The 25059-nt window shown below is 35.7% G+C and overlaps 1 protein-coding gene and 1 pseudogene across 4 annotated transcripts in view; both read right to left on the minus strand.

The window, feature by feature from the left end:
• The window catches only part of UHMK1 (U2AF homology motif kinase 1), a 200789-nt gene extending 177510 nt beyond the window's left edge, over window positions 1-23279 (minus strand). For 3 of the 4 annotated variants that reach the window (XR_007953855.1, XR_007953854.1, XM_051999138.1), the window contains exons 1-7: window positions 22484-23279; window positions 19891-20183; window positions 18989-19180; window positions 16399-16493; window positions 13591-13667; window positions 13318-13416; window positions 12320-12408 (exon numbers count right to left, since the gene is read on the minus strand). Coding sequence is in view for 2 of the 4 variants with exons in the window: in XM_051999138.1 (XP_051855098.1) it covers window positions 12320-12408; window positions 13318-13416; window positions 13591-13667; window positions 16399-16493; window positions 18989-19180; window positions 19891-20183; window positions 22484-22751 (1113 nt within the window). In the remaining 2 variants the exon portion in view is untranslated. Of the gene's footprint in view, window positions 1-6142; window positions 6388-12319; window positions 12409-13317; window positions 13417-13590; window positions 13668-16398; window positions 16494-18988; window positions 19181-19890; window positions 20184-22483 lie in introns of those variants that run through there. The other variant, XM_051999137.1, reaches the window with a different exon arrangement.
• A 698-nt stretch (window positions 23280-23977) lies between these two features.
• On the minus strand, window positions 23978-24960 carry LOC127562989 (60S ribosomal protein L37a-like; annotated as a pseudogene).
• Between the last annotated feature and the right edge of the window lie 99 nt (window positions 24961-25059).

Here is a 25059-nt window from a genome sequence, read left to right on the forward strand (position 1 = left end):
TCTACCTTTAAATATAAGAAATTCTACCCAAGAAAACAAAACAAGCCAAAAGTCATTTACATGTGGTTTTGGACTATTTTATAAGATTTTATTCTAGAGATTTACATATTAGTTAAATTAATATTAATAATAATTTGCACTATCTGAATGCTGGGAAGTGAAGGATAGTTGGCTGACTGAAACAAATGGAAAGCAATTCCAATTAAGATATATTTTTACCATGGATAATTCACATGCTGACCACTAAAAGTTGATTTCAACAAGTAACCCTAAATCTTTAGTGAAGGGTTCATCATCCAGTTTGGATTAGATGTATGATTTATTTCTATAATAAAAGCTGGCCCTGTAAAAATTAAGAGACTAGAGAGTAGTCAAAAATGCTTAAAAAAAAAAAAAAGGCAAAAAAACCACAAACACAACAACAACAACAACGCTATCCTGGACACTCCTGAGGTAATCTTGGACAAATCACTTAACCTCGCTGGGTCTCAGTTTTTTTATTTGTAAAATGAGGGGGATGGTCTAGATGGTCTCTGGGGTTCCTTCTAAGTCTAGATTTGTAATTTAGCTATATTTTGTATTAAAAATGTACATGCTATAGGAAAAAAAAATCAGGGTCAATCATCACACATGGAAATTGAGTGAGTTTCCATCTGAATTTATATTAACACTAATGAGAAACAAGACTAGAAAAAAATGTAAAAAAAGGTCCATTTGTTTTTTCCAAATTATGGTAAAAAAAAATTCATCTACTTTGTGGGAAATCATATTCCTTTCAAGCAATTGTTAAGATAATGTTATCCGATAGTTATGCTGCCACAAACAAAACAGACATGAAATATAATTCTGAAATACAACAAATGAAACAGGTGTGAAACCTTAATTCCCCAGAAAGCTGGTAAGGGGCAGCAGAATATTGTAAATAGAGCACTGGACCTGGAGGCCTGGAAACCTGGCCTCAAATCCTGTCTGACACTTCCTAACTGTCCATTGACCATAGTCAATGCACTTGATTTCTATAGCTCTTTACCTATAAAATAAGAGGGTTGGACTCAATGGTTTCTAAGGTCCCTTTCCAGCTCTAAATCTTCTATGATCTTAGGATCCTATCAAGCTGCCTTCAGTACAAAGAAAACTGAAGAGGATAGGCTTTCTAGGAAAAGGAATGGAAAAGTCTGCATTAGAGACAAAAAGAAGTTGTGTTTATCGTTCTGCCTTCTGAAGACCACTTGATCCAAGGGCTATCTGTAGATACTGTACTATTGGCCACTGCTCTTATTACACCGGAAATATTTTAAATTGTGAAGCTGCTTAACATATCCACTAAACCTGCCACGAACATGCCGCTAAGCATCTCTATTTAAGTCATTAGGTAACAGAAAAAAACTCATGGAGAGGGGAAGACGATAAATGTGATATTGTCCTGTGGCAGTGGGTCAAGAAAGTACACTCAGATAAACATTGCCACATTTAAATTCACAATACTCCCAAAGCTTAAAATATCTACATTGCTCTATAACTAAGAAGGTTTATCTAAACAAAGTATCACAAGAGGTGTGGCATCTCTTTTTTATAGAGGCTGAATTATTTTGTATTTATTAAGATTAAGAGTACTAATTTTTGCTTAAAAATGCACAATTCTCCAAATAAAAATGATAGATTGGTCACCTCAAGAAAAAACAACCACATTCTGCATGTTAAAGATGATCCCACACATCTTTGATACCTCTTTCGTGAATACAACAATACAGATCAAAGACCATCCATCTATGCTTGCCAATACTGTGGCAATTTTAAAAAGGAAATTAGAGCATTGATGAAGTTACGACTCAATCATTGAAAAATAAAATCAAATTGGGGGGGGGGGGTGAGATAAAGAATTCTGCCAGACAACTCTACTTTTCCAACATTATGGCATCAGAAAAGCAAATACAACCAATTTTCTACCAAAAAAAAAAAAAAAAAAAGCAGATTAAGATTGAACCCTTAAGTTCATAACTCATTTTGAAAGTTCTGCCAGGGGAAAAATCAAATATTATTTCTCCACTTAGAAGATTCACAACCTAAATAGTTATTAATATTTTCCAGTAAATACAAGGCACTTGCTTAAATCTTTGCGTATCCACATCCATTAAGCTAAAATTAGTTATCTAAGTGCATGTACACTTGAATCTAATACCATACCACACCCAGGTGTTCTGCACATTCTAGATAAGAGTTACATGTAAAGTACATGATAACTTAGTGATGAGTTCTCAAGTGCAACTACACTGACAAATTCATTTCCACAAAATATTGTTTTTAAAAATTCAATTTAAAGACATGTTATGTTGCAATAACAACTAATGAACAAACTCAGAATGGGCCCAACTTATAAATAAAGACTTAAATTATAACTCTAATATCAATTATATTTGATAAATAATGCCAAATTAACAGCAGGATAGCACCCTCTTTTTCAGCAGGTTTTAATGCCACACTACTAAATCCCTCATGAAATATTATGTTGGACATTCTGCTATACAAAATATATCATATTTTTGTCTTGGCCTTTTTTGCACATCAATGCAATGTATTCTAGAAGGCAATTCTAGAATTGGTCAATGAATGTGATAGTGAGAACACCAATAAAAATAATGTAATTAATGTAAAAGAGAACACATTAAACAAAGATTTCAGGATATTTAAAAGGATATTAAATATTCATTTAATAGAAAGGTAATCTCAGGATTGTTTAGCAGCAGGAATCCTAAAAAGAAGGCAAATCTTTACCTTGGTGAAACTTGGGGGAAGAATATGACCCAAATGAAGGCAGTCTTACTTTCAGCTCAAGTCATAGCAGAAAAAGGAACTCCTCAAAAGATCAGTGTCTTGATGATTTCAAGGCAAGGAAGACATCCAATAGTAAAAATTTACAGTTTCCTTAATGCAGAAGACTTCATATTCTTTTGTTTCATTGAAATATAATTGACACCAACCATTAGGTAATACTATTCTTATAGAGTGTGAGGTGTCAAAGTATAATTCAATTAATCAAAGTGACTTCTATTTCCTTTATATACACAAGAGTTTTGAAAGTGTCTACTCACAGCACCTTTCACTGAAGGAATCCAAGGGGATTATAGGTTGTTTAGAAAGGATTTTATGTATTCACTACTTTTGTGGGAGCATATAATAGCAATCTGATAGTTATGTGTCAATACTACAGAATAGTAAGAGAAATTAAAAAAAAAATTCAACTCAATCAGTACTAAGTGTGAGAGAATAGCCAAGAAAAGGAAGTATAGATATAAAATCACAAAAATAATTACCTGAGTTACAATTTGGCCAGGAGGCTAGGGATTAAGTGATAACAGGCCCCTTTATCCTGCTCCACTGAAAAATGATCAAAAGATCCTTGCTGATTTCAAATCATCAAAATTTTACCCCACATTTTATGCTAAAAATGAATTGTGAAAATTGCCTTTCAATATTATATGGTCTGACTTCAAAAAATTAAACTATGTTAAAGTTAGGATGGGAAAAAGACCTGCCAATATCATCTTTGGCAGAGATGCTAAACCAAGAGCTTTGAAAGGCTTTATAATTTCAAACATATTATAAGAGACTATAGGTCTTTCTTTTGTTTTGACAATATTTTTTAAAATTACCTTGGCATTTCAAAATGCTATCACTTAAACTCACCATAATCTATCTTCTTGAGCCCCCAAATTTACCTCAAAATGTTGTGTAATAAAATCCAAAGTCTCTGTGTTTACCATATAACAGTATATGGTATGTATACAAAGATGTCATCTGCAGGAACATCAAGTAAAAAATGCCAAGTTTAGCATCAGAATGCTAGTTGCATATTGAGCTAATAAGCTTAATAGTCTACCTGCAGTTTACTTCTGAGGATATTTTTGGAGAGATGAAAAAGCTATATCTACTGGCATAGAACACTTTTCATTAGGAAGAATTTACTTGTGCTCTGTGCCCATCAACCTTCGTGCCTTCAAAGTAAAGACCTAGTATTAAAATCATTACAGAAGCTACCATCAGTATAAAAGGAAGATGAGTTCATGTTTCAGGTAAGCTTAGATTCTCTGCATCGCTGGATCTACAGGTGAATCTTAAATCTAGAAAAAGAAGTCCTAGGAAGGAGATTAAAATAATAGCAATGGTTCTTCATTTAAAAAAAAACACAGTGCAGCCTCACTATATTGGTATCTCTGGGGCACATGCCATGGGATCATCTTATAGATGAGACTACCTCATAACAAAGTCCTTTCAGTACATCAATAAATAAGGTCATCTACAACAAATACTATTTTTGTGGAGAAATTCCAGTATGACTAAATAACACTAAACAATCCAGATGGCAAATAGACTCATTTAAAATGCTAAAAAAGCCCACTCTAAAATGAAAATTCTAATTAATCTAATTACAATTAGTGGCCTGCACATGTCATACACAAGGCAAGACTATGAAGAGGGTCAATGCTATCAGTTTCCAGTCTGGAAAGAACAAGACATTTTCCTTTTTACAAAAACACTTGGTTCATATAAGGGAACAGACAATTCATATTATTATACAATTTTTTTACACTCATTAGAAGTTGAGAGCATCAGTGCTATCTATTGATATTCACACTTCCTAATTTTAAAACAGTGAAATCCTTTAAAGGAAACATATTAGGGAAAATAGTCTCAATCACCACTATGAGGAACATAACTGTATAAACAGAATATACATCTAATTAACTCATTAATATTGAAATCCTCGTATCACATTTGATTTAGCAGCTCAGATTCTGAATCCCTTAGAGCCAAGTACAGAGGTACTTTTCTCTGTCTCTTTGCTCTCCACCTCTCCATTAACAGCGCGTCTCTATTGCTTCCTAAACCATTTGCAGTCCAAAGCCAAAGTCCACTTAGATCCTTCAATTACTGTTTCCACCAAAAAGAAGAGAATATTAAAAAAAGGAAAATTTGACCTTCTACTTCTTTTGCTGATTTTTCTTCCCCTTCTTAAACCTATTATCTAATTCCATCCTTTTGATCCCAGTTCAATTTCCTTACAGCAGAGAAAAGCATAGCTCAAGAAGTCTTACTGCTGGGCTTTATGGGCCCTACAGTAAAAGACTGGATGATATGAAAATATTTGTGTAGCAAAACTCCTAAAGTAAATAAATTCCTCAATTCCTTAGATTCACTTTTAAGAGGATTTCAATACACATTTTTTTAAAAAGTAAGTACAGTTTAGATTTTGCTTTTCCCCTTTCCATTTTTCTTCCAATCCCAAAGCTTGCCATAAACTGAATGGCCTATTTTGAAATATATGGAAATTACAACTGAGCACCTGTGTTACCAAATTTACTTCTCATATCTTATAGGTTTGAAATATATAGGGGAAAATAATAAGCCTAAACTGTATTAACCAATAGAAGATACACATCTGACTGTCAGCCATACAAACACACACACAAACATATATGTATATGTACATGTACACGCGCGCACGTGCGAGCGCACACACACATACACACATACATACACACACACACACACACACACACACACACACACACACACACACACACCAGGCTTAAAAACTGTGCAAGATTAATCATTAACTTTCCAATGTAAATGTTCCAATTAAAATAAAAATGTTTAGGTAGCCTCACCGGAGTTTCTTTAAAGGAACATTCAGGGCTATAGTAGTCCTTTAAAAAAAAAAAAATCACAACTCCATGTTAAAAACCAACTAGTAAATTACTGCCTAAGCATTCATTACTTAATAGTACTGAGAACTTCCAATGCCAGTTATGGATATCAATTATAAGAAAAATTACCTGACAAGACAAAAAGAATCTCTAACTGGTGTTAACATCCTAATATTTTTGGTGAAACATTCACTGAAACATGTTATCAAGAACTCTTGTTCCACGACCATACAACTGAATTACTCTTTTCTGGATTCTACATTGAATGTCAGTACCTGCCCTATTGCAGAGACAAGGGATGCCACATGGATCCTATCACCTCAGTGTTTAGGCAGAATTCTGGTCCTGTCCTACTCAGGATGAAATATGATTTAGTTTGCAATCACTGTTTGGAAAACGCGGTAGGCCAATAGGATTAAATATACAAATTACTCCTGTTAGGATGGTAAGCTTCTTTTGCATTCAGATGGGAAACACAATAACCTAGAAAATGGAAGAAGAGGAGCTAACAAGTCTGCTGACAGCAGGTCAGTGATTAAAGCAAGGTTTGGTACAGATATCCCCTCTTATAGGCACTCAGTGGGTAGAATGTGGCCACAACAAACTTCCCATCAAACATCCTTCCAGTCAGTAATTTTTGGGCAGCTTTGGAATCGCCGGCATTTGCATATTCAACAAAGACCTAAGAAGGACAGAGAAAGTGATGTTAAGTTTGTTTGCATCAAAACCCCACTGGAACACTTTCTTAAAATACAATTTTTCTTAAAAGTTTAAATGATTACAATTTTACCATATGAACAGTATACAATTAGACATTGTTAGCCAAGGACAAATTTAGATGACTCCAGAAAGCAATGTACATTTTCCTAGCAGTAACATCAATTTTTCAAAAAGAGAAGAAATGGTCAAATAGTCTTTAAATTTTAGCCTAGTGACTGGTCTTTACATATCTGATATGTTGAGATCATCCATTCAAAGGGCAGTTACAGGAGTATTATATACTACCTATACATTGACATCCTACTTCTCTGTCACTGTCTGACTCACAGTGTTTCCATTCTCATCTGAAGTAAAAAGTAAAACAATCTTCACTTTGTGACTGTCTGACCCAATAACATCAATACTGTGCTTCAGTACATAAAAGGGTGAGAAACATTTCTTCAGACAATCATTTGAAATTTAACACCAAAGCTATAGTAATGGCATTATTCTCTAGATGAATAATCTGTCCACTTCAAATATTGTTGGCCACCTTTTAAACTATAATACCTAGTATCATATTTGGTTCACAATTATCCCTGCATTTCCTCCTATTAAATAAAGCCTACTTTGGTAGAGGGTTTATAAACTTCAATAATAAATGCTGGGTAGAACATGTAAAGTAATATAAGAATTATTCCATAGCTCCTCTGTCACAAATTCCAATTGGCAAGAAATGAATAAAAATTAGATTGTGGTTTAAAGAAGGACTTTATTTTTAAGGAACTGCTTAGTCACAATTCCAACATTCCTCTCCCAGGTAGCCTCTGAGCACAAGAAAGCTAAGTTTATGACATTCCTGGTGATTAAAGATTCTGCCAGTATAAAATAAGTCTAGTCTTTGTGCAGTTAAATCAGATTTTTAACTAGACTTCCAATGTTGTGTATTCTCCTTACTCTAAATTACATATAGTTTATGTTCTGGGTTCAGAACATTTACAGCACTTTTATCTGTAATCTCAAAATTTAATTGCTTCTTTGGTTTTGGCTCAAAGTGATTCATTAAGTCTTTGTTTGGGGGGAAAAATTTGTATTTCATCAAAACATTTGAGGTTTTAACACATTAGTGGTTTTCATCCCAAAAAGGCATTTTTTTCCTCTCAAGAAACATTTTTGAGGCTTAAATTTCACTTGATAAGGCCCACACACAACTTCAAAAATGTAGAACAGCCTCTAAATTGTAGAACGGTTGCCAATCAACATTAATAGAGATAATCTTCTCTGATAAGTTTTCTATATCAAACTACAGATCCAAACCAAAAAACTCCCACATCAAAATGAGTCCATTTAAACAGGCATTACTTAAATAGCTCTTAGTGAGCATTATGATGTAATAGAGAGGGGAAAAAAATCCCACGGGTTTATGAATCAGGAAATCAAGGTTTAATGCTCACTTCTGCTACTTATTACCTCTGTGACCTTGGGCAAATCATTTAACTTATTAAGGTTTCCATATCTTGATCTATAAAATAGGGAAAGCATTGTTTTGGGATATGTGTGTGAATATGTAAGTACATATATATGTATACATGTATATGTGAGTTTATATGTAAGTTACCTATCTTACCTCAAAGTGTTGATCTGAGAAGCAAATAATAGACATGAAAGCATTCTGGAAATACTATATTTTATGTAATTATAAACTCACATTATCATTTCAAAATCTGACCCTAACTACACTTGGACCTAACATTCTCAAGATTGTCTTGAGGCACTGATAATTTATCATGACAGTCTTATAGATTCACTCTGCCTTAAAGGTCAAAGAAATATATAAAATACATTTGGTAATTGCCCTTTATTCCTCGAAGATTCCATTTATCCATATGTTAGAAGCACAGATGTTTCTTGTCTTCAACTAACTTTTTTGTTCCAGGATTTATTCCTTGTGTTTGGCTTTCAGCATGTCAACATTCATTTCAATCAATAAATCCAAGGTCACCTAGCTGGAGACAGTGGCAAAACTGCAACTATAATCCAAATCTTTTAATGTCTCCAAGTTCTCATTCTACTACATCACATGCCATTTCCAACAATATCAAATAAGACAAAATGTGACAAGGGAAGAGCTCTCTGAATACTTTAAACTTGTCAAGATAGAATTTAAAAAAAAAAAAAAATCTTACCCACCTTCCAATCAAACAACAAAAAGCTACTACATGCTATGCCCTGAGGATACAAAGACAAAACAAAACAATCTCTACATTTAAGGAGCTTCCATTCTATCAAAGGGAAATCACATGGAGGGATAGCAAGACAGGTCCGAGGATGGACTTCAGGAAGACTTAAGTTCATCTCTAGCCTCAGGTACTTAATAGCTATGTGATCCTGGGCAGGTCACATAAATTTTCTATGCCTCATTACTTTCATCTGTAAAATGGACACAAGAATATCCCCTACCTCTAACAGATTTGTTGAGAATAAAATGAGATGAAATTTGTAAAACACTTTGCAAACCTTAACTTATTATATCCACATTAATTATCATAAACACAATATAAGTAAATACAAAGCATTTTTTACATATACTTTTCTTTCAGGTTAAGACATAAGCTCCTTGAAAGGAGAAATTGTTTCATCCTTGGCATTGATGTCCCCAGCACCTAGAACCATTCTGGACACAGGGCAGGCACTCCATGAAAGCCTGGTGATTAATATAAAGGGTGGCACTAAAGTGAGCTTCAAATAGTTCTATGAGGCAGAGGGGAGGAGGGAGGGCCTCCCTGCACAGAGACCAGGCTAACTAGCAGCAGAGAAAAGGAGAGGGAACCTAATGTAAGAACAGCAAACATTCAGTATGGTTATAAGATGAGTATGAAGAATTAACATAATAAATCTGCAAAGGTAAACTGGAGCAAACACCAAGTTTTTAAATGGTAAACAGAGAGAAACAACATATAGCCATTGCCTTTTTTAAGCACGGGTATGATTAGGTCAGATTCAAGCTTTATGAGCATCACTCTAGCACTTCTATGGAGGATGGATTTTAGAGGGAATGTTCCAACAATAAGATTACCATGAGACCTAATCTAGGATGGTGAAGACAAAGGGACAAATGCAAGGGATGTTGCAGAAGTGGAACTGACACCATACTAAATTAATTAGATATAGGTGATAGAATGAGTAGTTGAGGATGACTCCTAGGTTAAAAGTGATCCGGAAAGACCACAGTACGCTTAATAGCAAGTACAAAAGAGAAGAAGGTTTGGGGATAAAAGATGATGAGTTCAGCTTAGGACATATTGTGTTAAAGATTATCTGTGGAACATTCAGTATCAAATGTTAAATAGGTAATTAGTGAACACAGATGAGCTCAAGAGCGATTAGGGATGGATATATAGATTTGTGACTCATCTGCATATGGATGATAATTGAATCCGTGGAAGCCGATGAGATTTCTGAAAAAGATGAAATAAAGAGAGAAGAAAAAAGGGCCCAGGATGAAGGGGATGGAGTACAAAGAATGATGCAGAAAAGAAGAATGAAATTTAGTATGTTGGGGGCAATCACAGAGTTCAGTGCAATAATGTTTTATTCATGATGGAAGAAATTGGCTTTTTTCTTCTGTTAATTCAATCACCTGAAAAGCAGCTTAATTTAGTAGCCAGAAGGGCAACTTTTGGAGTCATAAAAACCTAGGTTCCAGTCTTATTTAATGCAGATAGTCCATGAAACTGTGGCCAAATCATTTCTCCTTGTTTCAGCATCTCTCTTAAGGCCACAAAATATGAAAAGAGTGCTGAAACACATCAGTGAAGAGGGCTTTCAACACTAGAAATGTCCCACATATAAACTAAGTCTGGATTAAAACAATCCACAGTCAGGGAAATTTACAGCAATAAACTCCCTCTATAAAAAGAAGAATGAGAATCTGCAGTTTTGGCAACAATAAAAATTTTCAATACATAAGACCCCTCCCTCCCCCCCAATTCACTACCATTGAATTTCACTTAGAACCACAAGATCATATTGTATAGAAGTGCAAAGAACCTGTAGCATCACGTAGGACAACAGTCTCATTCACATTAGAGATGCGAAATTAGAGGCCTCCAAAGTCACAACTGGCTTCTGGCAGTCTGTGGTAAAACCTGGGCTTTCTGACCCTATTTTCACTTTACTTGCCTACTATACTACCTGATCTCTCTAATCTCTATTTTATTGAAATGTTGCTACTAAAAAATTTCATTATAAAAACCATGCACCAGACAAAAATAGAAATGTAAAATTCACTTAACTCCTGTTTGAATTTAATGGAAATGTACAAGCTATTTTTTGTGAAGATATCTAAAATAATAAATCATCAATAAATACAAATTCTCAATTTCAAGGCTATAATTCTATCCCTAATCTTTCTCCTTATCTTGTATGATCAACTGACTGTTTCTATTTTTGTTATCTTGTATCACAAAATGATGGATGGCAAAAAATGGGAATCATTATCAATCCCTTCTCCTCACTTTAAGTTCACATTTCCTTCCAAGCTATTTCTTTGGAAGGTACTATTCTACCAGTCACTCAGATTTTTATTTATGACATCATGACAAAGATATCTTGATTCTTTCCTCATTCTACATCTAATCAGTAGATAAGTCTTATCAATTCACACAATAATTCATTTCAGTTCTTCTACTCACAATGCTATTAATAGAGTTTTAGCACTTTGTAGTCTCAACTTAAGATTATTATAATAGCCCAAATGATTTCTCTGCCCTTACACTTAACTTTCTCTAATTCAACCTCTGCACTGATAACGAAAATAATCTTTAGAGACAGCTCTAATCTGCTGCCTTACTCAAACATCTTCAATGTCTCCCTACTGCCCACAACAGTGACGTCAAACTCAAATAAGAAAAGATCTCTCAGGGTGGATGATGACTTAAAAAACCACAAATTAACATTTGTATGATTTACATACAGTATTTTTTATTTATTTTGTTAGACATTCTTAATTAATCTGGTTCATGCATTCTTCAGGAGTTTTGCAGGTGACCAGTCCTGATACCTCTGGCCTACAGCATAATCCAGGATAAAATACAAGCTTGTCACAACCTAGCTTTGAAGTCTTTCCACAATTTGTTTTCAACCTGCCTCTCCAGTCTTAACATTATTCCCCTTCATACAGTTTATGTTCCAGCCAAACTGGATTGCTTGTGCCATCTCTTGGCATATAACTGGTGTTTAATGTATGCTATTTAAGCAGAGACTGGATAGCCAGTTGTCCAAAATGTTCTAGGAAAGATTCCTTTTGCCACTGAGGTCCCTTTCAACCTCCAAATTCTGTGATTTCTATATCTACAATTCTATAACACAAGTCCCTATAACCTGTCCCTACATGGCAGGAAGGCATCATCACCTCATTTCTGTATTTCATAATCAGGTGTCACTTCTGTAATACTTTTTCTGACTCCTCGAGTTTGGTGTTGTCTCATTTTCCTCAAACTGCCTTGCATTTATTATTAAACTCTGTTTATCTCTGTATATGTGTGGAGCTGGAAGGGACCAAGAGGCCATTTAACCCAATCTTCTTATTTTACATATAAGGAAACTAAGGGTAAGATGCTCAGTGATTTGCCCAAGTTTATCTGGTAGTAAGTAAGGGAGAAATTCTGAACCTGGATCCTTTGATTCCAAAGCCAGTGTTTTTCCCACTTTACTATATGCTCCATCCTTCAGCAAAGTATAAGTTCCTTAAAAAAAAAAAAAAATTGCTCCATCTTTGGCTTTGAATCTTCAGGATTAAATATGGGGTACTTACAAACAAGTGCTTAGTAAATGTCGAAATAAGAAAAATATTTTAAAATACTCATTGAAGTCCTGTGGATTGTACCTCTCTTGCTCCCACACCATCTCCTTACCTGACCTCTGCCAGGATTCTCCTTTGGAACAAGCAGAGACACCACTGGCCCATACTTCTGACACTCCTCTCTCACATCTTCTACCACATCTGATTATTAGAGCAAAACGAGAGTAACTGCCTTGCTTAATTCACAAACTTTATTATAACATTTTAATGTTCAATACCATTATATAGCACTCTGAAGTCTGTCAAATACTTAGCACAAATGTAAACTCATTTGATTTAGAATATGAACTAGTTGTGAAATGAGAAACCAAGTTATTTCTCTAATACTTTAATGTTCAGTGTAATGTTCAGCTTCTCATGGAACAAACTAGTTGAACACAGCAAATATTATAAGATGTTGCCCATATAAAATAATACAAATTTAAGTATTTCAGTGAAGATTGCCTTATTACTATATCAGAGACATTGGAAGCATAAAACTTACAAAATTTTAATAGTATGAAAATCTTTAATTTCAGCCCTATATAGCTGGCATAAAACATGTTACATGTGGTCCTGTCCCTAAGGAACACATAAAGGAAGATATAAAATGCCCACAAATGTAAAATAAACATAGAAAAAGCATGGTCTAAAATTAATAATAGCTGATAGAACTGTTCACTTGGCTAAATATGAGGAAGGCTGGAAGGAGGTGTTCAAGGCAATAACTGGGTAACTAAGACCAGACAGGTTTAGTCTGGGGAAGTTTCATAGAAAGAGGAGTTTGAAGCAAAAATTTAAGTGAGAGTTGAAAGGGAATTAAATTATTAAAAATGGGAAGGATGAAACCCAAACCTAGGAGCAGGTATGTAGAGTACAGTGAAAAAGAAAAGAAAAAAGGAACTGATAAAGACAGGAAAAGGCATCTCATGAGCAATTCTGACAGATCTGAAGACAAAACAAAAAAATGTCCTGAAGCTAATCTTAATGTTAATAATATCTATCTAAAAACTCAAACCAGCGGCCCTCCCTCACTTTCTCTTAAGATCAGAGTGGTTATTACAGATTTACCTTCATATTCTTCCTCATTCTCAAGATAGTCATCATCCAACACATTCAACAATCTTAGCACGGGAGTAGGAAGCATTACCAAATCTTCAATATGAGGGGCTATTAAAACAGATTACATTGTTAAAATGAGAACACTCTGGAAAAACAATTTGGTAGATAGCAGTAAAAGGACAAAAGGAAAAGTGAATTGACTGAGAATATTCATTAGCTCCAATAATACAGGTAATTTTCAAATGATCAAAAGAAAATTTATGCTTTACAACTATCACTTACCAAAAGGAATGCTAAAGAAAGGACTGCACAGCGCCATGTCAGCTGGAATTCTTCTGCCCGGATCATCATGAAGCATGCTAAAATAGGAAAGAATTTTTCTTCTTTAATTCAATGTCTCTAAAATACAAAATAATATTTTTAAAAGTTCCTGGTATCATTGAGAGAAAAAAAAGAAATTGAATTTAAAGTTAACTTAAGCTGCTCTATATTCATCTGAAATGCTAAATAAAATCTACAATAATGTTAAAGAGTCACAACTTTCACCAAAATCTTCTTTCCATTTGCACCCAGAAGTTCACTGATTATTGACCTCTGATCAATAAGTTCAGTGAAATTTGGGAGGGAAAAAATAAAATTCAGCAATTTGAATTACTGCATTTCTTCATAGGCATTTTCACAAGTATTATATTTTATTCTTTAAAAAATGCTGGTGAGGGGGAGGGAAAATAGGAATAATGAATATATTTATTTCACTTTATGGATGGCAAAACCAAGGCATAAAGAGATTAAGCAATTGATTCACCATTAAACACTCATTAAGCACCAACGTGGTACAATTGTCCTACTGGCCATCAGGATAATTTCAAGATTAGGCAAGAACCTCAAGGAGTCTACAATTTGGGGGGTGAGGGAGGACAGGAGAAAGAAAAGACACAAACATAAACAACTCTGATCTACAATGCCTTTTGTCAAATATGTGGCAGAGGTACAAAACAATCCTCTGATGTGAAGGACTGGGCCTTCTGGCTGAATAAAATTATGAAAGAAAGAGGGCAGGGGATTCTGCAGTCTTAGGAAGCTATAAAGCACAGAGACAGCAGTGGATCAGTTCATACAAAGGGTGTGCTCTTGGAACAAAGACCAGCCCTGAGTACTAAGAGTGAATTCTAAAAAAAGAGAGTGGCAGGCAGTACCAAGAGTGTGATCAGTTCCTCCTCAGATATAGCCTATCTGAAGCTCTCCCTTTGAGCATATCTTCATTCTCCCCATGAGATTTTTTTTTTATAAGCTCTCCTTCATACTCCCTGCCTGTCCTCCCAACTAACAAGTAACAGCAGGACTTGTCTTTCCCCTTAGTGTTTCTAGAACTAAGCACACACTATCTGAAAGAACTACATAAATGCTTGTTGAATTAAAATGAATTGTGCAGGGCCTTGAACACACTATCAACATTAGTCAATAGTTTACCTCAAACTACAGAAAATTTCTAAGTAGGAGAGAGATATATATAAAGTCAATGCATAATTTGCCCAAGATAAATTTTCTCAAATAATAAAGTCAACAATCAGACTTAGATCTCCTCATTTTTTATTCTAGTTTCTTTCTATTAGGTTGCTCTGTCTTTCAAAAAATATATATCAGTTATTCAGTTCTTTCAGTCAAGATTGAATATAGGTTACTACAATAGCAAATGTTTTATCAAATACTAGATTATTATGGTCATTTAACACTGAGCCCTGTGTACCTAATTATTCCACTGATCTACCACTCTCTTTTTTAAGACAGTGCCATAGAGTTTTGATAACCATTACTTTATAATTTTGAGATACGATATGGCTAGGCTACCTTCCTCTAATACTTTTTTTCATTAATTCCCTAAATGTTATTGACCTTTTGTTCTGCCAAATGAATTCTGCTATTACTTTATGTAGCTCTATACAGTAGTTTTTTGGAAGTTTGATTTGTGTGGTATTAAATAAGTAAATTAATTTAGGCAAATTTATTATTTTTATATGACAGCCTACCCATAAGCAATTGATATTTTTCTAATTGTTTAGATCTGATATTATTTATGTGAAAAGTGTTTTATAATTGTGTTCATGAAGTTTCTGGCTTTGTACTGGCAGTTAAGACTCCTAAATCATATGGTTTACAGTTATTTTAAATGGACCAGCAAATGATTTAAACCAATCCCAGATAATTTAAAGTTAATTAGAAATTTTGTAAATCTATGTGTAAAAAAATGTGAAACCATAATTAATCAAGACATCATTTTTTCATTACCTCCCTCTTTATCATGCTCACTAACACTCCATATATCCAGAAACAAAAAATGCTATCTTAATATGCCACATTATTATTTACTTAAAATACACAATGTACTTGGATTTATTTGAAAGATATCAGAAACATTCCTGCCCCCACCCAAAGGCTCTTAAAAATAAAAAAAAATGTAAAGTTTTGATGTTATAAAAAGGCTTTTCGTTTTAAACTTCATAGATAATACTGTATTTCACTGTCATCTATTAAAAGACCTTTCAATGTTCTCCTTCTCCTTAAAGTATATACTTCTTCCCAAAGCATCAAGAGGCCAAATTTTGTTTTTTATTTGTTTGTTTGTTTATTTTCCCAGCAGTTAATGAACAGCCATCAGGTCAAAGTTTTGGAAAGGGCACAGCATCTTGATTCTCAATAAAAAGAAGCTATTAACTTCTGAATACAACATTAATAGCAGATGACATTGAATTATCACTTCTTACTTCCAGATTCTCAGAGCACTTTTACTTCATCTGCCCCTCTGTGAGGCAGGTCCTATTATTGTTCCAACACTTCACAGTTAAGAAACCATCACATATATGGAGTTAAGGAATTTGCATGGAGGCACACACTTACTTACCAAATGTCTAAGCCCTGACCCCATATCCAGCACTATACCATACCATGATGTAGCAGTTATGCCATCTCAAAACCCTAACTCTTCATACAAAGTAACTTCTATAAAATACACAAATCTTAAGAGAGCAAAAACTCTTGTGTCTGAACAACCTCATTGCTATTTCTGGCTAAATTAAGAAGTATGTAATGTACCTTTTGATAAGGTCTCTGAGGTGATAGGCTGGGATTGCAGAGGTCACCACAGCTTTACTGGCAAATATATGATCAATGATAGCTGAACTGTTTGCCTAAGGGAGAAAGAAAGAAAGAGATAGGAAGAAGAGGCCATCTTCTGATAACGTGATTAAATTCTATTAATATTCCTTATGCATTGAATATTTCTTATAACAGTATATTAAGTATTATGGGGATAAAAAATATAAGTCATAGTGTCAGGCCTCAGTGATCTTACAACATTAAGTATAATTAGAGATAAATGATGTATAAATGAACTCTAGCATAAAAACAACTGCATAATAGTATTGTTCAGTCGTTTCAGTCATGTCTGACTCTTTGTGATCTCATTTGGGGTTTTCTTGACAAAGATACAGGAATGATTTACCATTTTCTTTTCTAGTTCACTTAATAGCTGAGGCAAACAGTGAAGTGACGTGCCCAGGATCTAGCTTGTAGCTATCAAGTGTCTGAAGCTACATTAAAACTCGGTAAGATAAATCCCCTTTACTCTAGGTTTGGCATTCTGTCCACTGCATCACCTAACATTCAGATGTGTAATAGCAAAATTCAAATGGATGTGATCATGAAGTACAAACTTATTAAACAGATACTTTGGGGAGTGATTCTTAGATTTCAAATTTTCTTCAGATCCGTCTCTTCACCGTGTTCAGTAACTACACAACACCAAACAGCTGTATTACTAAATGATGAATTAGTACAAGATAACAGAAGAAGGCAATGATTTGATTTGTGAGCTTTCCTGCCTATTTAATTGAAGACTCTTAGGTGACAGTCTCCTTTGTAATTATTGGTTTGAAAATTCATACCTGTTGTTTATTACATTGAATGAAAAACATTGTCTAGAAATGTCTGTAGCATGTGATAAGAATCTGGGCCTCATAGAAGGTATTTTTAAGTGCCAAAAGAATCTATGGAACTAGTCAAATATATTACCTACATCTATAGGTTCAAAGAACTGAGATGTACTGTCTACATGTTCACTTGTATTTAAAACATGTATCTTTTCCAACTCTGATATATATTCATATGTGTGAGTATGCACACACACACACACACACACACACACACACCCATATACACATATATCTATCTTGTGACAATTGAAAACCCTTTCTGGTTTCTAGCACAGTCTTGCTCATCTTTTTGTATATTTCATTTACAATTGTATCTCTCTCCTAATGTATCTCATCTTTTCTTGATCATCTTTTTGTATGATATATTTCATTTACAATTGTCTCTCCCTCCTGATATATCTCATCTTTTTGCATATTTCATTTACAACTGTATCTCTCTCCTGATGCATCTCATCTTTTCTTGCTCATCTTTTTGTATATTTCATTTACAATTGTATCTCTCTCCTGATGCATCTCATCTTTTCTTGCTCATCTTTTTGTATATTTCATTTACAATTGTATCTCTCTCCTGATGTATCTCATCTTTTCTTGCTCATCTTTTTGTGTATTTCATTTACAATTGTATCTCTCTCCTGATGTATCTCATCTTTTCTTGCTCATCTTTTTGTATGATATATTTCATTTACAATTGTATCTCTCTCCTGATATATCTCATCTTCTTGCTCATCTTTTTGTATGATATATTTCATTTAAAATTGTATCTCTCTCCTGATGTATCTCCTCATTTTCTCAACAAGAATGATGGAAAACAGCAATGTGCTCACTTTTACATTAACTAGGCTTGTTTTGCTACTCTCAACAAGAATGATGGAAAACAGCAATGTGCTCACTTTTACATTAACTAGACTTGTTTTGCTACTTATCCCTCATGTACAAAAGGAATAAGAATCCTGGAGTGAAAAGAATCTAGCACCTGGAAAAGCTAGGTTCAAATTCTATATTGACTTTGTCTTCTGTGTCAGGCTTCATTCCACAAAGTAAATACTAACAGCACACACTATATGGGTATTCTTTCCACGCCTTGCAATGCCAGGATTATAATGAGCAGGAGTTGGGATTGATCTCTGTTTTGTTGTAATACAAAATATTGGTCAGAGACTCAATAAATACTTGCTGACAGATTGTAAAAGTCATCTGAATTTCTTGGCATGGCATTATATAATATCATGACTAACTTCCCAAAGGTACTGAAATTACCAAAAAAGACATTTTACATTTGTGTTGAATTTTACATTAAAAACTTTTTATGGCTGCCTTTTGTTCTATAGAGCACTCTTTTCTCCTTAACCACCCACCCTTTTACTAGATAATTTCCTATCACAAAGAAAAACATTTCAAGTACTTTACATTCTTCAAGCATTTGACATATATTATCTCATTCAATTTTCATAATGGCTCTTTAAGGTAATCAAGGATTACAAACATTATCCCCATTATAGAGATGAGAAAACTCAGCCCCAAAGAAAGGGACTTGTTAATAGTTGCACTGACAGTTAACAGCAGAGGGTAGGAGAAGAGAGATCATAAGAGTTTTTTCAGACTGACTATTTTTATGTTAGTAGTATTTTTACATAGGTCAATATGAGGGAAATAGCTATTAACAAACTCAAAATCATTATGAGCCAACTCACCTTCCATTCCTGAGATCTGACCGTATGTTTCAGTTTCATTCCTGAGAACATTTCCAGTAAGATGATTCCGAGGCTCCACAAATCAACAGCTGAGGTACATTCCGTTTCACTCTGTAACCCAGCCTGGGCCAAACAATTCTGCAATTCTGCTTCTGGAGCCCGATACCCGTCTGTCTGGATATACTTTACATCCTAAAGATGAATAAGAACGAACAATACAAACCAATTCAGAGAAGAAAGCGCTTCCATGTCCCATATTCTTGTATCATACATTGTAACCTTTCTAATAACCCAATGCCAAATCAGTAGTGTTGATGGCATCATGAAATGGCTGTTCTAACTTTTGGCAGAGTAGTTAACCTGTTCCTAAAATTAAGGACACAACATATGTTTAGATTTCCAAGGTAATAAATGCAGAAAAGTACATTTAGAAAGAATTTTCACACTTCATGAAGAATTAACAAATGAGGGCACTTAACAGAGACCCATTAAATCCAATAAAATGAAATGATAAAAGGATCCTGCTAAAGCTATGAGCTGAGTTCTGGTAGGAAAACCCTTAACAAACATTAGAATCACAACAATCAGGCAGATAATCCTGCAGACACCTTTCAAATATTATCATAGAGATAACAAATATTTCGCTACTTCTGCAATTGCAACTTTTCTTTTTCTTTTTTTAAGGCAGTAGCAACAGAAGAAATACAAAGATTCATTTTAGTGCCCTCAGGAAACTTGCTAGACACAAAAGAAATCTTCACTTCTTCCATGACATTCCACTCTGTCAGATAAAATTGTTGTCAAATTACAGTTAATTCACTCCTGCTATGAAAAATGTCTCTGGATTGGCTCAGCTTACTAAATTATGTTACTTTAACTATGAAAAAAGGACAGTCTCATACCTGATTGCCTTCTTTGAAGCTAAGACCAAAGTCAATGAGTTTAAAGCACTCATTTTCTGCACTCCATAGTATATTACGTGGCTTTAGGTCTGCATGGACATAACCCTCATGATGAAGAAAAGCCAGGGCCTCCAAAACATCTCTGGCACAGTGCTGGATCATCCACATGGAACACCCTTGGTGACTAGAATATAAAAGCAGTTCCGAAACACTGACATCCAGTAGTTCAAGAAGTAGACAGCGTGATGGCATATTTGGAGAAAACTGGATCGTAAATACTCCATACAGAGTCACTAAAACAATAAAGAAATTATGGAGGAGAAGTTATAGTGTGTCTTATTGACAAGGATAATACTAAAAGATAAACACATCTTGTAATAACAAGTACTTTGGTAACTAGATTGAAACACACACATTTAATTGAATATGAAAGTCTTTAAAGTTAACTGCAAAGAGGCAGCTAGGTGGCACAGTGAATAGAGCACCAGCCCTTTAGTCAGGAGGACCTGAGTTCAAATGTGATCTCAAGACACTTGAACACTTCCTAGCTGTGTGACCTTGGGCAAATCACTTAACCCCAATTGCCTCAGCCAAAAAAAAAAAAAAGTTGCAAAATATATAAACTATTACAAATAATTTCTGTACTGTAATTACAAGTAATTTCAAGTTCAACAAGCACTAGGTAATGATAGAATATGAATCAATAAACAAAATGAATGCCACAAGACAAAACAAATCAATCTTTTTGGGGAGGGAGCAGTAAAAGTATCTTGACATTAAGTATGTCAGTTTATTATCTGTGATTTTAATAGGAATCATTAGTCACATTTAAAGAGGTAGAATGGTAGAATCAGATAGTAAGCTAGTTGTAGAGCCAAGGAGACCTGGGTTCAAGAATAGTTTCTAATATATATTCAATATGTGACCCAGAGTATGTCACAACATCTAAGTGCTGCAGACAAAATGTAGATTAGAGAAAGTTTCTCTACGAATTCTTTATGCCAGTGAACTCAGGTCCAGTTCCTATCCCCTTAGTCACTTAACAAATTGGGGAAGCTGAATAATATTTAAACTCAAATTTTCAAAGAATTTTAGTAAATTTTTTAGGACTGAAAAATGAATTTTACCACCTTAACATTATTTTAAATTCCTCTTCATATTTACTAGTGTCATAGACATCTATCAGAAAATAAAAATACATCACTAATAGTGTGAATTTCTTCTTTAAAAAAGGAATTTGAAAACTGTCAGCAAACCAAAAAGGGAAAGTGCTGCCTTTTGTTATAACATCTATCAGAAAATAAAAATACATCACTAATAGTGTGAATTTTTTCTTTAAAAAAGGAATTTGAAAACTGTCAGCAAACCAAAAAGGGAAAGTGCTGCCTTTTGTTATAATAGCTACAGATGTTCCTCAAGAGCCATAATCAGTTTTCATAGTCAGTCTTCAATAATAATTACGTTTCACATAATAGAAAAAAAAATTACATTTGTAATCTCACAATATCGACAAAAACATAAAAATGACCCTATCTTCAGACCTATTCCATGACTATACCTTCATGATATAGGACAGTTTAGTTTTCTTGAAAAGGATTCTATATCTCAAAGAAATCATCTAGAAGACAGATAACTATGTTAGCATCACAGACTTAGAGCTATAAAGAGTCTTAGGGATCATCAAATCTAACTCATTTTCTAGAATAAGAAATTGAAAGCTGCATGGAAGCCAGTGAGCAGAATGTGGTAAGATCAGATTTCAAAAACTAACTCTTGCTTCCCAGGGTTGCTGTTTAGATAAAACAAGATAATTTTGTATAGCAGTTTGCAAACCTTAAGGAACTACATAAATGGTAGGTGTTATTGTAATAATATAAATAATAGCTATTAATGACTTGTCCACTAGTCATACATTTATGATAATAAATAATAGCTATTATTTACTCAAGGTCTTCCAATTCCAGATTCATTTATTAATTCAATAAACATTAAAATAAGCTGGAGAAGGAAATATCAAACCAAGCCAGTATCTTTCCAAAGAAAACTACAAATAGGGTCAGAAAGGCTCTCAAAGGACTGAGCAACAAACAAAAACATTTATTAAGCACCCACTACATAAGAGGCAGTGGTTTTTCCACTTCTGTTAAATGCATCTACCTACTTATGGGCAAGCCAAACACGTCAGATTCAGAAAACAACTTGGGGAGATTCTTCTCCACAATTGACAATTATGTCAATTAATGGCAGTCCCAAGCCACAGATGGAGGACCTAACTGAAAGTACTCACATTATGGGCACCCTTCCTTTTCCAGCGCTTACAGAAAATGCCTGACACTTAATAAACGTTTAATGAATTGAAAACGCCTGTTGGGGAGATTAACTTAGGGAGCTACAACGGCTCACTCGGAAGCTGACTCTGGTGGGGGTTCTGTCCTCCACCCCAGTCCCCTATCTGGAAATCTCCGGAGAGCTCACAGCGGCCTCTATGGGGAAAGGACGATTAAAAGAGGAGGTCCTGGCGCAAAGGAGTGGCCCCCTGGCCGTGGGGGAGGGGGAAGTGACCCGGGGCGCGGGGGGCCGCGGTGACCGTTACCGATGTTTCGGTGGCCCTGTAACTGCTCCAGCGCCGCCCTCTCCTTGCGGAAGCCGTATTCCGCGGCCGAGGCAGCAGCCCCGGTGGTGCCGGGCGGCAGGAATTGCTTGAGGGCCCCGGGCGGCGATCCGGGAGTCCCGCAGCAACGCACCCGGTACACGGAGGCAGAGGAGCCGCTGCCCAGCCGGCTCTGCACCTGCCAGAGCCGTCCGAAGGCCTCCAGGAAACGGGGCGGCTCCGCGCCCCACACGCAGCCAGACCCCGCCATGGCGGGCAGACAGGAAGGCGGGAGACGGGCAGGAGAGCTGGCGCGGAGCCCAGGACAGGCCGGCGGGGCCCGCGGTCACATCCCCGTCCGCCGGGCTAGCAACTCCGCCGCCTGACGGACGGCCGTAGCGACCAGCGCGACGGTAGAAACCTCAGGCCGCCATGACAGCGGAAACCTCCTGGGGTTGCCGGAAATCGAAGAAGAGCCAATTCGAAAGCAGGACAAACAAAGCGGGCGGGGCCAATACAGAACGGACATGCGCAGTTAAGAGGTAGCTTTGACAGGCGTTTGATAGCTGGGGGAGAAGCGAGAGGTGATGGGAAGAGAAGGGCCCAGTGCTGGTCTCCCAATGGACACCCGGACCCCGGGGTGACAGCGCCTGCCTCATCGAAGGACCCGCGATGAAATGTCCCCATGTCTTTATTCATTTAAATTAAATCAAATGAAATATTCGTAAAGCGCTTGACACAGAGCCTGGCGTGTAGTAGGCGCTTAATAAATGTTTGTTTCCTTTCCCCATCCCCTTCTTATCCCTCTGTATTTGTGGGGGAGTTGGCACGGCCAGAAGCAGCTTGTGTCCCAGGAGCCTGCCAGCTGCCTCTGGCGTCCTCATATCAGTTCGTAACAGTCTTTTAAAAAGCATATATTCTACACTATAAAATGGCAGATCAGATTAAATATGAATGATCAGTCTTGGCCGGAGATGATTGAGAAGGAAACATCTCTGACGTCTCTGTAGAGAGGTGGAGGCCTACCAAGAGAGAGACACATTTACTGCCAGATGGCTGGGAAGGAACGAAGGAAGGGGAGGAAAGTGGGAGAGACGGAAAGAAAAAAAGGAGAGGGAGGGAAAGAAGGAAAAGGTGAAGGAAAAAGAAAGGAAGGGGAAAAGAAAAAGGGAAAGGAAAGGGAAAGAAAAGGAAGAAAGAAGACAAGGAAAAGGAAGGGGAAAAGGGAAGAAAAGGAAAGGGGAAAGAATAAGAAAGGAAAGGGAAAGAGAAGAGAAAAAAGTGGAAAGGGAAAGAGAAGAGAAAAAAGTGGAAAGGGAAAGAAAAGGAAGAAAGAAGACAAGGAAAAGGAAGGGGAAAAGGGAAGAAAAGGAAAGGGGAAAGAATAAGAAAGGAAAGGAAGAGGAAAAGAGAAGAAAAGGGGAAAAGGGAAAGAAAAGGAAGAAAGAAGACAAGGAAAAGGAAGGGGAAAAGAAAAAGGGAAAGGAAAGGGAAAGAAAAAAAGAAGGAAACAAGGAAAAGAAAGGAAACATACATAAAAAGACAATGCCTGCCCTCAAGGAGTTTATATTCTAATGGAAGAAGATTAAACACCAAAGGGAGCTAAAAAGTGGAGCTCCATGAGAGTTAGTAATGAAAATACTCATCTAGTAGGACATAGCTTTGAAGTCAGAAACAAGAGTAAGAAGGAATGGAAACAGGTGCAGATATTTTTTTTTCCTATAAATTAGTCCATTTATTATTGGACTATGAGCTACAGACATTTTATAAGATTTTATTGATTTTTCAATTCCATCAGTCTTCTCTTGGCAGATTTGACTGCAGAGATAGTATTAAAGGTCCATTCAACACCAGTACTGTTTTCATACAGGATCCACAATGCCAGATACCCATGACCCAGCTCTTCATTTTAGTCTTGCCACAGAAGGAGCAGGTATACTGGACATGCTGGCTAATTTCAGTTTTCTTCACCATTTTGCTGAGGGACACAGCATAATGTGTTCTATATTTACCAACAATTCTCTCCTTGGTACATTTAGCCATGTCACCCATTGCAGAGTCAGAATTTGAAAAGCCATCAATGCATTAAAAAAACAAAAAACAAAAAAAAACACTATTCTGTAAATGGTGTAAAAACACCATTCAGCTTTCCAAGAACTGTAGTCTTAAAAAAAAAAAAATGGACAAAAGGAAACTTGGTCCATTTTCTCCAGAATGTTGATCTTCTTTCCTGCCTTGAAATAGAACCAGAGAAGTGAATTCTGAACTGAGAACCCAGTAATATTTTCCTGGAAGAATATCTCAAGTGATCCTTTTCCTATAGTTGTAGAGAATCCCTTTCTGAACACAGGGACATATGATTTTTTTTCAGTCTGACAATTTTCACTGCTTAAACACCCCTCCTTTACCATAATAAGTTTCAAAGAAATATGACTTAAGTTTAAGAAGTCATAAAATTGGTCAATTTTATATTGAGCACTTTGTTTTCACCACCTATGCCTACTCTGAAGGGCACTGAGATACAAATACAATAAATAAAACATCCCTACTCAGAAGGAACTTACATTATAAAGGGGAAT

Source organism: Antechinus flavipes, chromosome 4 (assembly GCF_016432865.1).
Source record: "Antechinus flavipes isolate AdamAnt ecotype Samford, QLD, Australia chromosome 4, AdamAnt_v2, whole genome shotgun sequence".
In the NCBI taxonomy this organism is placed as follows: Eukaryota; Metazoa; Chordata; class Mammalia; order Dasyuromorphia; family Dasyuridae; genus Antechinus; species Antechinus flavipes.